Raw genomic sequence first — 14,898 nt, forward strand, 5'->3', positions numbered from 1 at the left:
TATACATAATTATTATACACAGAACACACACATATTTCACGTAAACACAGACTTTTATTTTGCACATGATTAATGGCGATTAATCGTTGTGCAGCCCTACTAAAAATATAAAAATAAAAGCTAAATCAAAATATTAATAAAACTAAAATAAAAATAGGTTAATATTATTAGCATAAACATATTAACAACCTTAACAGACTACAACAGACGGGTGAAGGTTTAGTAGGTGGACTTTATTCAAGCCATGATTAAAAAGGGAGGGAGCAGGGGCGTCACTAAAGCCTGTGACAGCAGGCCTAGGTGAATGGCCTATTATCTTTTATATAACTAGTAGTACAACACAGTCCAGCCTCAGGAGTAAAGCATTCACATGCTTTATGTCCATTCACATAATACACAGGTTTGAACATTTTTTTTTTCTTCAAATAGTAAATCCTGTGAAGTGTTACATGGTCTTCTTGAGCTCGTCATACAGCACCAGGACGAAGGATCCACCCATGCTTCTGAGCACATTGGACCAGGCGCCCTTGAAGAAGGCCTTGGCACCCTCATCACGGGCAGTCTTCCTCCAGCAGTCAAGTGTGCCGCTGTACATTATGTCGGCTAAAATAAAATGAAACACTTAACATCATGACATTCAAGACTGAACATAACCAAACAAACACCAATTTTGGATGGAGCATGGGAGGAAAGGGGATTGGATATTACCTCCTTTACGTCCAGACTGCATCATCATACAACGGCGTACTGTGTCAAAGGGATACGATATGAAGCCAGCGACAGCGGTGACGGTGTGAGCGATCATCCAGCTGACCACAATATGAGTGTTCTTCGGGTCGGGCAGCATGCCTGTAAAACACAGATCCTTCAACCAAATACCAAAATGGATGCTCAATATGGGTTAACAGTTTAGGATCAGCAGCTTTTTTCAGAACTCCCACATTTTCAAGGTGTTATGAAACTGCAGGTCTATTAACAGGAGAAAAGAAGTTCACTTTAAAACTGTCCTAACCAAATGTAGAAGTGTTGAGCAATAACAGCTCTGATTCCGTGTGGAAAGACAGATTAATAAAGATTGTTTAGCTGGAATCCTGATGCATCATGCCCGGTGTGAAGGATCTCACTTCACGTGGAGTGTTTTAGTTTGCAAACATTAATTAAAATATTATACAGATAAACTCAATTTTACATGTTGCGTGTTATGGCTTTCATTCTTAAGTGGTACAACTTAATTATGTGCTTCTTTTAAGACTCAAGATTGTTATTAGATATGATACATTTCATACTGGGAAGTTGATGGGGGTGGGTGGGTACAGAAACTAATGTTAATGTTACACAGCATTACTATTTTATTTCTTGTCTCATCACATTGACAGTTACGAATTATATTACATGAATCACGTAAACTATGTATTTTAAATTAAAAATGGCAAAATTAGACTTTAGAAATTAGTTTGCATCACTGATTATTTATGTTGGTAGTTTGACATTCATATCGTAAAACAGCTGTCAAATATTAAATGTTGAACATGTGAACATAAAGCCCGCCTACTTTAATTTGATTGGTCATCTCAAACATTTTGACACTGACGAGCGGTGACAGACCACAGGCTGCTCTGATGAGAGGGCTGGTTATCTTGCTGTCGTGCAATATCCTTACAGCATCAAAGTAGAGTTAATTTTAGGCAATTATTTCACAACCTTTATTATACACCGATCAGGCATAGCATTATGACCACCTTCCTAATATTGTGTTGGTCACGCTTTTGCTGCCAAAACAGCCCTGACCCGTCGAGGCATGGACTCCACTAGACCCCTGAAGGTGTGCTGTGGTATCTGACACCAAGATGTTAGCAACAGATCCTTTAAGTCCTGTAAGTTGTGAGGTGGAGCCTCCATGGATCGGACTTGTTTGTTCAGCACATCCCACAGATGCTCGATTGGATTGAGATCTGGGGAATTTGGAGGCCAAGTCAACACCTCAAACTCGTTGTTGTGCTCCTCAAACCATTCCTAAAACACTTTTGCTTTGTGGCAGGGCGCATTATCCTGCTAAAAAGAGGCCACAGCCACCAGGGAATACCGTTTCCATGAAAGAGTGTACATGGTCTGCAGCAATGCTTAGGTAGGAGGTACGTGTCAAAGTAACATCCACATGGATGGCAGGACCCAAGGTTTCCCAGCAGAACATTGCCCAAAGCATCACACTGCCTCCGCCGGCTTGCCTTCTTCCCATAGTGCATCCTGGTGCCATGTGTTCCCCAGGTAAGTGACGCACACGTACCCGGCCATCCACGTGATGTAAAAGAAAATGTGATTCATTAGACCAGGCCACCTTCTTCCATTGCTCCGTGGACAAGTTCTGATGTTCACGTGTCCACTGTTGGTGCTTTCGGCGGTGGACAGGGGTCAGCATGGGCACCCTGACTGGTCTGCAGCTATGCAGCCCCATACGCAACAAACTGTGATGCACTGTGTATTCTGGCACCTTTCTATCAGAACCAGCATTAACTTCCTGAGCAATCTGAGCTACAGTTGCTCGTCTGTTGGATCGGACCACACGGGCCAGCCTTCGCTCCCCACGTGCGCCCATGACCCTGTCGCCGGTTCACCACTGTTCCTCCCTTGGACCACTTTTGATAGATACTGACCACTGCAGACCGGGAACACCCCACAAGAGCTGCAGTTTTGGAGATGCTCTGACCCAGTCCTCTAACCATCACAAATTGGTCCTTGTCAAACTCAGTCAAATCCTTACGCTTGCCCATTTTTCCTGCTTCTAACATCAACTTTGAGGACAAAATGTTCACTTGCTGCCTAATATATCCACCCACTAACAGGTGCCGTGATGAAGAGATAATCAGTGTTATTCACTTCACCTGTCAGTGCTCATAATGTTATGCCTGATCGGTGTGTATACCTCAGAAAAATACAGAGGTCTGGACATCTATGGTGGGTATGGCCCTGAGTGTAAGGCCCTATTGTTTTCCAAAATATTATTTTTATTAGGGCCCCAAAACACTAATCATTTATTTATTTATTTTTGTCTTAGGACTTGGGGGCTTTTGGGGCCCTCATCGGCCATTAGGCATGGGCAAGACAGTACAGTGTTGAGGGATTTTAAACAGCCTCTAGAGTCGTAGCTGGACGCTGCAACAGATGCTGAATGTTGCTGCCAGTGTTCATACACATAGAAAACCATGTACTCGAATTTTAAAGCCTTGGTTCTCCCATGTCACAATACAAAGTCTTTGCATATGAGTGCGTGTGAAAGTGCAATAATTAAAAAAAATGGTAAAAAGATATTTCTCAAATGAAAACAGTCATGATTTATAATCATTTATAATATAATGAGTAAAATAATCATGATTATAGTGCAGCCCTAGCTCAGCCCCTGATGGTGGCAAATTCTAGTCATGCCCCTGCACCATAAAGATGCAATCTGCCTTATGTCTAACCCCAAAACCCTTGAAAAGCCACCTTTTGCAGTGTCATAGATGCCGAAGTATGCCGCCCTGTAGATGATGATGCCCTGCACAGACACGTTGAAGCCCTGATACAAGCCCTTCGGACCATCAGACCTGAAGATCTTTACTAAACAGTTTGCCAGGCCTGTGAATTCTCTCTCTGCGCCAGCCTTTCCGACATCAGCAGCCAAACGAGTTCTGGCAAAGTCAAGCGGGTAGACCAAGCACAGAGACGTGGCTCCAGCAGCACCACCAGAGGCCAGGTTACCAGCGAAGTACCTCCAAAACTGGGTACGGCTGTCAACACCATCCAGGAAAATCTTCTTATACTTATCCTTGAAAGCAAAGTTGAGAGCCTGTGTTAGGAAGTACCTAATGACATTGGCCAAGTTGCCTCTCCAGAAGGACAGGAAGCCCTGCTCCTTGGGAATACGTACTAAACAGTCTACAATACCTTTGTATTGTTTCTCTACTGTGATTTGCTTGCTGGCATGCTGGACCTGTAAGAAAATGGCACAATTTTTCAATCAGTTAATATAACATCTCAGCACATCATTTAAACAATTTAAATTTTCTGCATGACCTTGTCGCCAGTTGTCAGACAAGTTGTTAGTCAGTCAACAAAACATTTTAATACCTTTGAACATTTTCATTAGTGTGGGAGCCACACCCCATGTTAAACCGAGAGTTGAATTACATAGAGAGTGTGTGTGTGAGCACATGAAAGACCTTACACCAGTGGAAACTGAGCAAGTCAACAAAAATAGATCGTGTTGATTACAATCTGTTTTGTTGTGTGATGCTGCTCGCTGTCATTGTAGCAGAGTGAACGTAATAACATACTCGTAACATGTAGCCTACTCACAATATTACGTTTTATTTGTAAATATAAGGATGCATTTATATAGCTCTGAGCCTCTGACTGATTTATTATTGCAGTTTTGGTCGACCCTGAAATTAGGCATAGCCTTAATTGACATTACCATGAATTAAAGGTGTAGTGTGTAAATTTAAACGGCATCTAGTGGTGAGGTTGCGAGCTGCAACCAACGGCAGCTCACCCCTCCCTTTCGGAGCAAAATAGAGAAGCTACGGTGGCTGTCTGGCCGACACAAGTCAAAGATGTTGTCGTACGTTAGCCAGTCAAGCAATGAGGTTTCTTCTTACTTCTAACAAAGAACGGTCTCTGCTTGTAATAAACCAGACAACTACTACTTCTTCTTTGTGAGTATTCAACGTAGTGACAATGCAAGCTGCCTCTAAAAACACAAACGATTTAGAAGAAAAACAACATAGTGATGAAACGCACTCTGGACTGCTGTAGAAACATGGAGACACAAAATGGCAACTTGACATGGAGGGTATGAGATAGAAATGGCTCATTCTAAGGTAATAAAAACATAATGGTTCATTATGTAAGGTCTTTATACACCACTGAAAACATAGTTATGTATATTATATAGCCAGGGTTGGGGAGTAACGGAATACATGTAACGGCGTTACGTAATCAGGATACAAAAATCCAGTAACTGTAATTCGTTACAGTTACGTCAAAAAACGTAGTAATCAGATTACAGTTACATTTTGAAAAAAGGGGGATAATATCAGGATTACAATCGTTTCATTTGAAACTAAATAAATCATTATTTTGCCATAATAACACATATTAAGCGCTGCTTGATTCTACAGTATTTCCTGGTTCTGTTGCCAGTGATGACTCGTGTGAGCCACCCGCTGGTGCACGCACAAATAACACCCGTCTACGATCTCTTCAGACGCAGATTGAATCACTGCTGCTAGTTGAAGCGATGCTTCCCGCAGGGATAAACGCTTTCAATTCATGGAAATTTCGCTGCTATTTTGTTTTCAAAGAAGAAAATGCAAACAACATGTACAGTGCAAACTCCGCCTTCCAGCTACGAAAACACTTTCTTTATCAAAGGACTAAAAAATAATCTGTAATAATACCATACTGTAGCCACTAGATTTCTGAATAGCCCTTTACATATATATATATTCAGGGCTGTGTATTCCCAAGTTGTGGAAATGAGACATGATTGCTTAGTTTTAATAGGTTTTAAAAGTAACCAAATTGCTAAATATTAAAATTAAAGCAGAACAAACATAAACAGAAATGTTTGATCCGAGCTTGTTCAGTTTGTTTATGATCTGATGTGACTTTTATATTTTTAAGCTCTAAACAACAACGATAATAATATTGCAATAGATAATTTATCAGTTTTGTAAAATATTTTTATTGTTGAGACCCATTCAAAAGTATAGAACGTGTAACATTTAAAAACTTGCAGAAATTGAGAAGAAATTAAAATTTAATTTAAAAATGCAATTTATTTATAGTAAAGTTGATCCCCTCCCAAATTTCTCTTTCTTTCTTTCATTCTTTCTTGAAGTACTCCAAATGTAATCAGATTACATCACTTTTATATTGTGGTACGTTACTGAAAATTTTTTTAATGAAGTAATTTGTAACTGTAACGGAATACATTTTTAAAGTAACCCTCCCAAGCCTGTATAGGCCTATAGCATTTCTGTTAATAGAGCCTCCCAAGTTTTACACATTGCACCTTTAAATAATACCCCGCTAATTCAAGAAAACGTCTAAAATGCTCAAGCACAAAGCATGTTGAATGATAAAGTTCTTAATGCTGTTAAACTTATTATACAAAGCAAACTGTTTGCTGAAATATCAAAATATTCGCAGCGACACTGAAATATAGCACGCAGTTGTGTCAAGATGCGTGTGAAATGTAGTACAGCAAAAGTTTTGGCTCCAGGCGAGTCTTATTTAAGAATCATCATTGGTCCAATAATTAAAAATACTTCTGAGAAAGCAATTCATGCTTACAAAACTAAATGTCCAGAAGACATGGGTGAGAAATACTGGGTCTATTATAAAGATAAAGTTATGTCGTATATCATTAAGACCTAACACGATCTTATCATGAACAATATTTATAAATTAACATTAAACAAGATGGACAAATGCGTGAAAAAGATATTAATCCATCTCATTTAGAATGTAATTGCCTACATGTTACGTGTGCAGATGGTAATGTAGGTATAATAACGCGTACCTGAAGGAGCAGCTTGACTCTTTCTATGGGTGCAACAGCAGTCTCGGAGATCGCGGCGGCGATTCCACCTGCCAGAAAGTCCTTGGCGAATGAAATAGCGATCTCACTCATTGTTGCGTGATGCTGCTGGCTGTACGGAAAGGCTGTTCGCCAAAGCCATCGACATGACCGAATTTATAGATGCTCAGTGACTTTTCTAAAGCATCGATCGCGAGATACAGCGGGAATTCAGTTGGTATTGGTCCATCTGTACTTTAGGGAGGAGGAAAGTAAACCCAACCTCTGTTCTGATATATTCGGTGTCTGTGGTATTCGGTTGCACTGCCTTCGTGGAAAAACCAGTTAGACCAGCTGTCGACCGGCATGACCAGCTCGATCTGTGCTTTGGAACATGATGGTAGCTGGTTAGACCTCTAAAAACCAGCTTTATTTGAAGCGGCTTTCTACAAATGGTCAATATAGGCTTAATTCTAATAAGTTCTGATAAGCCTACACAAATTAAGCGCACACACAAACAGATATAGTACATCCCAGATTCAGTTCATAAATATCCTTATAACATATCTTCATTAAAAAACAAGGATTTGTGTATAAATTATTATTTAGATAATATTTAAGAACTTATTTATTACTTCTTAAATGGATGTAATTCATTAAATGATTTTAATGCTTTGGAATAATCTTTTTAAAGAAGACAGCAGATTAGTGCTGAAGTGAAAGCACTGTAAAGTTATAGAAGTTTGTTTATTGTAAATCAAATGTACTGCACTAAGCATTATTTTTATATACATTGTATACAATTTTGCAGTTCATTCAGGCAAGTAACATCTACAAATTTAAACCTCACAATAATGATTGTATGGCTGCCACTCAGCCTTCTACCAGATGGCAGTTCATGTGGAATACTTTGTTGATTCCCAAAATAATAGGGGGAGACTTGAATTTCTCATGTCAAATTGCACGCTCTCTGACAGAGGAACAAACCATGGATCTAGCAGCGATACAAATCCTCCTCGCTCAGGGGGATCGTCCCCTTGAGGAACACGTGAGTTTTTAGACCTGACTCACGTGGTGCATTACCCGGACGACTACCTCTGAGTATTTTTCCATGCTGGACTAAATGCACATACAAAATCTCGTCTGCCTGGGGATGGTCCTCAAGGGACCTTCCTACTATAGGAAAATGAATCCCCCTTCACAGTGGGTGAGGTGGAGGAGAATCTCAACCTCCCTGGCCCTCGTCATGCTCATCATAGACCCCTAACCAGCGTACACGGCCGCCACAGACCCTGAGTCAGCACTTGTCAGACAGAGGCCCAGTGCAGTTGGCCTGTCTGTACTGGATTTAATGCTGCGTTCCATTAACCTCGGAGGAGGGATGTCGTAGCTGGGAATGATGTCACACTTGAGTTGGCTGCGGTCCAGTAGAGGGGGGTAATGTCTCATCTTGTTTGAGGTTTTCCATTACTTTTGAGTTTTATCCCGTGTTTAGTCCTGGTTTCATTTGTTCCCATGGTTACTGTTAATTGATTAGTCCCACCTGTTCCTTGTTTTCTCCCACATTCATTCAGCCTGTGTATACTGTTTGGTCTGTTCTCGTTGTGTATGGTGTTCTCTTTTGTTGTTTCCTGGTTCATCCGCTGGAAGCTAGTTATTTGAGTTTATAAAGTTTTAAATGTGGATATTTTTCTTACAAAAATGCATCACTTCACTTCAAAAGACCTTTATTAACCCACTGGAGCCATATGGATTACTTTGATTATGGATGGATGCATTTTTTTTGTTGTTCAAAATGCGGGCCCCCATTCACTACCATTATAAACCTTAGAGAACTAAGGATATTTTTAAATATATCTCCGATTCATCAGAAAGAAGATAGTCATATACACCTAGGATGGCTTGAGAGTGAGTAAATTATGGAATAATTTTCACTTTTGATGAACTAACTCTTTAAACTGAGTTTTATTGTTTTTAACATGACAGTGTGTTTTAAATTGGCAAGATTTTATTCATAGTACAGGTGAGTTGTAAATGTTATTTTTTTTTAGTTGAATGTGACAGTTACAAAGACTGGTATCATGATTTACATGAGCAGGTCAAGTTTGGGAGCAATTTTCATTTGTCCAGTATGCTAAGACTGTGTTTTTTTTTTTGTAAATATGTATGTACATTTCAAATTATTTGTTCTAAATTAATGTCTCATGTCTTCTCATTTGTGAATGAATCTTTAGCACATAGCCTTATCAGTTGTTCTCTATATTCCACAAAATCAAACAAACAAAAACGACTCCATTGAGTAAGTTTTATCTTTGACATTTTAATTGTTATGGTAAACTTGTAGAGCAAAAATGAAACATTTAGTTGTTGCATGGTTGCTTATTTCATAAATTCACAAACACAGTAGTTCCATCACTTTGTGTCAAACTGATCTGATTCACATTGCATCAGGTGGTCAAACATTTTTTGCAATGTTTTTTTTTTGGTCTCTAAAATTATGATGCATTGTTTTCACTAAATGCCTTATTTTGCGGAAAAAAGATTTCATGATTTAATATTAAAGCCATTTTCTTTTTTTTTATTGTGACGTATATCTGAGTGAAACGGCTTCTTGAATGAGAAAAAACATAGGGTGGGATTTGATTTTGGGAATGGATTGGATCATTGTTGTCTGCAATCTCACGGGAGTGACAGGTTGCTGAGGGTAAAGGTTACTGTCCTGCCGTTGCATCATCAGAGAAGAGATGTCATTGCAAGAGGGATGGGGAAGTTATTTTGATTAAAGATTATGAGGGTGTGTGGATAAAAATATATAATGTGCACTGAAAAATCAATTATAATAATAATAGCTGTAATATTTCCATAAAAAAAATAGAAGTGTACATTTTGATTTCATGGTGACTTTACCATGAAAGAGGAAACTCATGAATATTCATGTTTAATCCACCCATTGCAACCGAATATCTCAGATATTTTACACCTCTAACATGTAACACCTCTCCTTACAGCTAACAATAAATGCCACACCTCCTAATGCTACTGGATGATTTTGTTTGTACATAGACAGAGGGTGACTTTTGCATTCTTTATTGTTTTTGTATAAGCAGGAATATGGAATAAAAAAGAGACATTCTTGAAACCATACATGAGTAATTCTAAAAACTCTAAAAATACGGAGCATAATCCTGATTATGTGAGAGTTTGTTTGCAATATGTACACTCAAAACTTTGTTTACGACTGGTTTAGTTTACACACATACACACAAAAAATATAGTTTACCACTTCTGAGTTACAAACATCTTTAAAAGAATACATTTATCTTCCAGTCTGCCAAACATTGGAGATATTAAAAGCATAGATCTTTTTGTTTGTATGTCAGGTGTCAATTCTCTTCTCTCAGGTGAGAGCTTTCATTTTCCTCTACAAGGAGGTTAGTATTATACTCATTAGTATTATCAGAATTAATCTTAATAGTAATTGCACAGCTGTCATGTGACCTGGAATTATACTCTCAAGTTAATTTTATTTGTATAGCACTTTTCACAATACACATTGTTTCAAAGCAGCTTTACAGAAATTCAAATATAAGTCAAAGTCCATATTGAGCATTTTAGAGAGGAGTGATAGGATAGTTTACATTTGGCGAATTTGGCAAGGGGTCATGGTGCATGTGTGCGGTAAGGGAACACCTGTGTGTAACTGAGACTGATAGGTGTTATCAAATGCGCTGAGCCAGAATGGAGTTAAAAAAAAATCTGCTGTCTGCCATGGAGAACAGAGACCTGAGAGTGACTCTGCGTATGTGTGTGGCCAATGTGTTCCCCAAGATGAGTGATAAGTGTTTTTTGTTGTTGATTCAGGCCATTGTGTTAGTGTTTTATTTTTGTGTTCAATAAACAATTCCCATCCAAAACCTCCTGGATTATACGGATCTGAAGAAAGCCATCCTGCAACGGGTTGGCCGCAGCCCCGAACAACATCTCCAGTGCTTCAGATCCCTGATCTTGGGGCAGCACAGCCACCTTGTTTGCCTTCGCACAGTGATAACTTCAGTGAATGATTGATCTTTTAGTACTGGAACAGCCACCGGTCGGCTTTGGAGCAGAGCTTTCTCAGCGGCAGAGCCCATCAAGCTTTCCCACCGGATTTCTCAGAGTGGAATACGAGACAGACAGGCACCCTCACCCCCACCCCCACCAGGTCTAGACACAACCATCTAGATGTAGCAAAGTTAAAGTCTCAGGGAAGAGGGAACTGGCAAACGTAACTTTAATCCCAAAATAAACAAATTACAAGCGGCAGCCCCTCACGGACTGCCATCCAGTCCTCCACCAACCGGGTGAACTCCTCTGCGATGCCTGGCAGTGGCGCTGGATAGCCCTCGGCAGATGCTCCTATGACTCCTCCACCACCTGGTGGACAGCTCCTCCAGTTTTGGGCAGCCGGCAGCTAGTCCACCATTCCCTGCTCCTCATGTTTGTACTATACATTAACCTGATTAATATGTTTTAAAATATTGTCATTGTACATCATGAATCATGTTATCTCTTACTAGGACGCAGATTTCCATTTGAAAAGCACCCTATCAGTGGCGTGCTCAGGGGCAGGGGCTCAAGCCCTATACATTTCGAGATTTGGGGTTCCTCTGGCTCTATTATGATGACTGCGTCTAGCGTATTACAATACAGAAACATTTAGGGCTGGGTATTGACACAATTTTCACGATTCGATTCGATTTCTATTCACATGCTTGCGATTTGATTCGATTATGGTTTCAATTTGATTCGATATCGATTATTTTGGATGTCTATATCAGTTACAGTACATGGCAAATTTTCTAGAGGAAAAAAATCTCTCAACTAATGCTGCTACACATGGGAGTCAGTTGGTACTACATTACTATATTATTGAAGGTTAAAATGTACTTATTTATGTACAAACACTAAATTACACACAATCATGTTTTTTTTTATAATAAATAAAGTTTAGAATTACATAATCACATTTCTACTCCTACTATAACTGATTTATTCAAACATGCATTAAACATTGAAGAACATTATAATGAATATGTAAGGGTGCATAGCTATATTTATCAGAATGCTGCTTTCTAGAGTTCATTTTTCTAGCTGACTAACGAGTTTATGGGCACTGAATATGTTTTTCTGAGGTAAATGTGACGTTACTATTACACGAGACATGATACGGATTTCGGTAAGGTGTACTGTATATTTTAACATACCTTCAGATGTTTATTCATATTTATTTCGCGCTGTAACTGGTATTAAAGCGGAGAGGATGTTCACATGCGCTCCGTGCTGCCGCTTCTCTTTAACTGAGGCGCTAAAGCGATCTGTCACATTAAACAGTGCCAAAACGGTATTTATTTTTTGATAAGATTTCATAATAAGATGGACGTCATTTGAAATCTGAGACTTTGCTTCATATCAAAAGTAACAAAGCACAAAGATTATTGCGATTTATTGGTAAGAGGCGCGCTACATGTTCTGTTCATTCATCAACTGAAAACAGACTAGACTAATCGATTCTTGAGATTTAAGAATCAATATCGGTTCGTAAAAATGAGAATCGATTAAAATCGAGAAATCGATATTTTTTACCCAGCCCTAGTAACGTTCATTGAAACATGTATCTTGCATTGTTTGCTACTGAATGAACAATTATTATGCAATTATTATTAATGAGAATGAGGTTTGTCAGCGGTTAAAGTGCCTTAAGACCAACAAAGCAGCAGGCCCTGATGGTAGCTATCCACCCACGTACTTTGAAAGTCTGTGCTGATCAGTTGTGTTCAGTTCTTCATTCAATTTTTTCTTGCATATAGAAAAGGTGTGGGAGTTGATGATCCCATACTTTTTATGTTGCACAATATTTATAGTCATTTGGAAACAACTGCCAGTTCTGTTAGGATTATGTTTTTTGATTTTTCTAGTGCTTTTAATACAATACAACCACATGTACCTTAAATTGTCGCATTTTAACCTAGATAGTACAACTATTGGACTATTTGATTATCTTCTAAGTCGACCCCAGTTTGTTAGGCTGGGTGATAAAACATCTGACATTATTTTGACTAAAACAGGAGCCGCACAAGGCCCAGTTATATCTATTTTCATTGTATACATCTGACTATAGGCACACTCAGACATCTTGTTGTATACAAAAGTTTTCAGATGATACTGCCCTTGTGTTTTTAATTAATCAGGGTAATGATGTGGACTATTGAAGAGAGGTTGAGATATTTGGTACATGGTGTGATGAAAATTTCCTAAGATTGAATATGGAGAAGACTAAAGAGTTGATCATTGATTTTAGAGGAATACTGCTAGTGACAATTAAAGGTCAGAAAATAGAGATTGTTCAGTCTTATAAATATCTTGGTGTCCATTTGGACAGTAAATTAACCTGGAAGAAAACGCTGTTTTTAAGAAGGCACAATCAAGATTATTCTTCCTGAGGAAGTTGAGCTCCATTCCATCCAAGCTTCTTTATGTTTTTTTTTTATTTTTTATCAGGGAATCATGGCCAGTGTTTTATTTTATGCAGTGCTCTGTTGGGGGTGCAGTATCACGGTCAATGATAAAAATAGGATTAATAAATTGATTAGAAAGGCTGGTTCGGTTTAATCCTGATGGAAAAGAGAACAGGGGCAGAATTAAAAATGCTTCTGTCTTACAATGGTCATCTGTATTTTTAGTGGACTTAAAAGTTCATTTAGTGGAAGATTAGTGATGCCTCAGCGATTTAGAAGGTCTTTTATTCCTACTGCAGTTAGGTTTTGAAGTTGTGTAATTCTTTGCATGTATTGACTGTTGTTGTTTTTAATGTTTAATTGTCTATTTGTGTTGTTTGTAATGTGCAATAGACCCTTTTCACATTTCCAGGTTTCTCAGAAGCAGAAGTCATCATAGTTGGGTGAATGAGAGACTTCAGGGATTAATAAAGTTTTCTAAGTAACTAACTAACTATTTGTCACAAGTTCTAAATTGAAAGGAGATTTATTGTGATCTGGTGATTTTTGAATGAATGACAGTAGCGACGAGTGTATTCAGTTTGGATATTTGAGTTTTGAAAAACATTACAATGTACTACTACTAAAGCAAATAAAATGCTGTAATTGATCTAATTTTGTGTCTATGGAAAAACTCTGACTTTATCATGTTGAATATCAAAGGGTTTTGTGTCTGTTAATGAGGGTTTCGTGGTTTAGTGTTTTAGATTTGTGGAGTGTAAAATATAGTTTATTAATTGAGTTGTTACATTAAAAAATATACTTATGAGTAATGTCGCTGTAAATGCAAACAATTACCCTATCAGAGTTGTTCGAACATCATGTGGCCAGCAGATGGACCCATATCAAAAGCATGAGCAGTTTGAGCAAGCGGACTGATTCAAGAGGACCGCTGATCAAGATCTAAAATGTATTTGAGATTTTATTAGATATTTGTGTGGAAAACTCTTACTCTAATCAAGATGTGTTCTTTTGTGAAGCTATGTTGCATACCGTGTAAATCACAAAATAATTACTAATTTGATTTATTTTTCTGCTTAAAATGTTTCTAAGAAAAAAATGATAAATATAGAGGAAGGGGAGTTTTAACTAGAATCTAAAATATCTAAATGTGAAACATTCCATCAGAGGCAAACAGAATAAAGAGGCAATTGATTGACAAGTGTACACTCAGCCGAAGGCATGCTATCACATACACAAACATATGCACACACAAACATAAACAGAGGCAGCAGGTGCTCCTACTTGGGCTTTAATTACATGATCTCTGATTCATCTAATTGATATGCTAATGCGGATGTAATTAATGCATGAGAGAGAACATCCGCTACCCCTATTAATTAATGAATAATCATCATATATGGCCTTGCATATTTAATCACAGATGCATTTAGACTATCAGGTTTTTGTTTTTGGTTTTTGCAGAAACATTTTATTGATGGAATCCTCTACAAGAATCACTGTATCCATGTAATTTCAGTATAGATATGAAAAAACATGAATGACAAATTACCTGAGCCTTTGATGTCCAGAAGACATAATATGAGTAGTAATACAATTATGCATTTTTAGAGTAATTTTTACCCATACTATCATTTTCTTGCTAAGAAAGTCACCTCATCCTCTTTTTGCTATTCCTTTTAGGCAGCTGTTTTTAGTCTTCTTATCATCTCAGATGTAGCTATTGAACCCAGACCACCCAACAATCACTTTCAAACGGCCATCTCCCCCTTTTGTCACCCATATAGGCAAGTGCTCATCTGTGAATGGTGAATTAAACATATATCTAATGATATTACATGACAT

At 38.2% G+C, this 14,898-nt stretch overlaps 1 protein-coding gene across 1 annotated transcript; it reads right to left on the reverse strand.

Moving 5' to 3' along the window:
- Positions 1 to 212: 212 nt before the first annotated feature.
- On the reverse strand, positions 213 to 6,862 carry si:dkey-251i10.1 (uncharacterized protein LOC100038774 homolog). Its single transcript, XM_051895684.1, has 4 exons — positions 6,563 to 6,862; positions 3,481 to 3,967; positions 709 to 849; positions 213 to 603 (listed from the first exon to the last, which is right to left on the reverse strand). The coding sequence occupies exons 1-4, from the start codon at positions 6,671 to 6,673 to the stop codon at positions 446 to 448; spliced, it is 897 nt and encodes a 298-aa protein (XP_051751644.1). The 5' UTR covers positions 6,674 to 6,862; the 3' UTR covers positions 213 to 445.
- Positions 6,863 to 14,898: the final 8,036 nt, after the last annotated feature.

Source organism: Ctenopharyngodon idella, chromosome 5 (genome assembly GCF_019924925.1).
Source record: "Ctenopharyngodon idella isolate HZGC_01 chromosome 5, HZGC01, whole genome shotgun sequence".
NCBI classification, from domain to species: domain Eukaryota; kingdom Metazoa; phylum Chordata; class Actinopteri; order Cypriniformes; family Xenocyprididae; genus Ctenopharyngodon; species Ctenopharyngodon idella.

Coding starts and splice junctions, on each gene's coding strand:
- si:dkey-251i10.1 (XM_051895684.1), bottom strand. CDS start 6,673: ATGAGTGAGATCGCTATTTCATTCGCCAAGGACTTTCTGGCAGGTGGA. Junction 3,968..6,562: donor GAGTCAAGCTGCTCCTTCAG/GTACGCGTTATT, acceptor ATTTTCTTACAG/GTCCAGCATGCCAGCAAGCA. Junction 850..3,480: donor CATCTATGACACTGCAAAAG/GTGGCTTTTCAA, acceptor TGTGTTTTACAG/GCATGCTGCCCGACCCGAAG.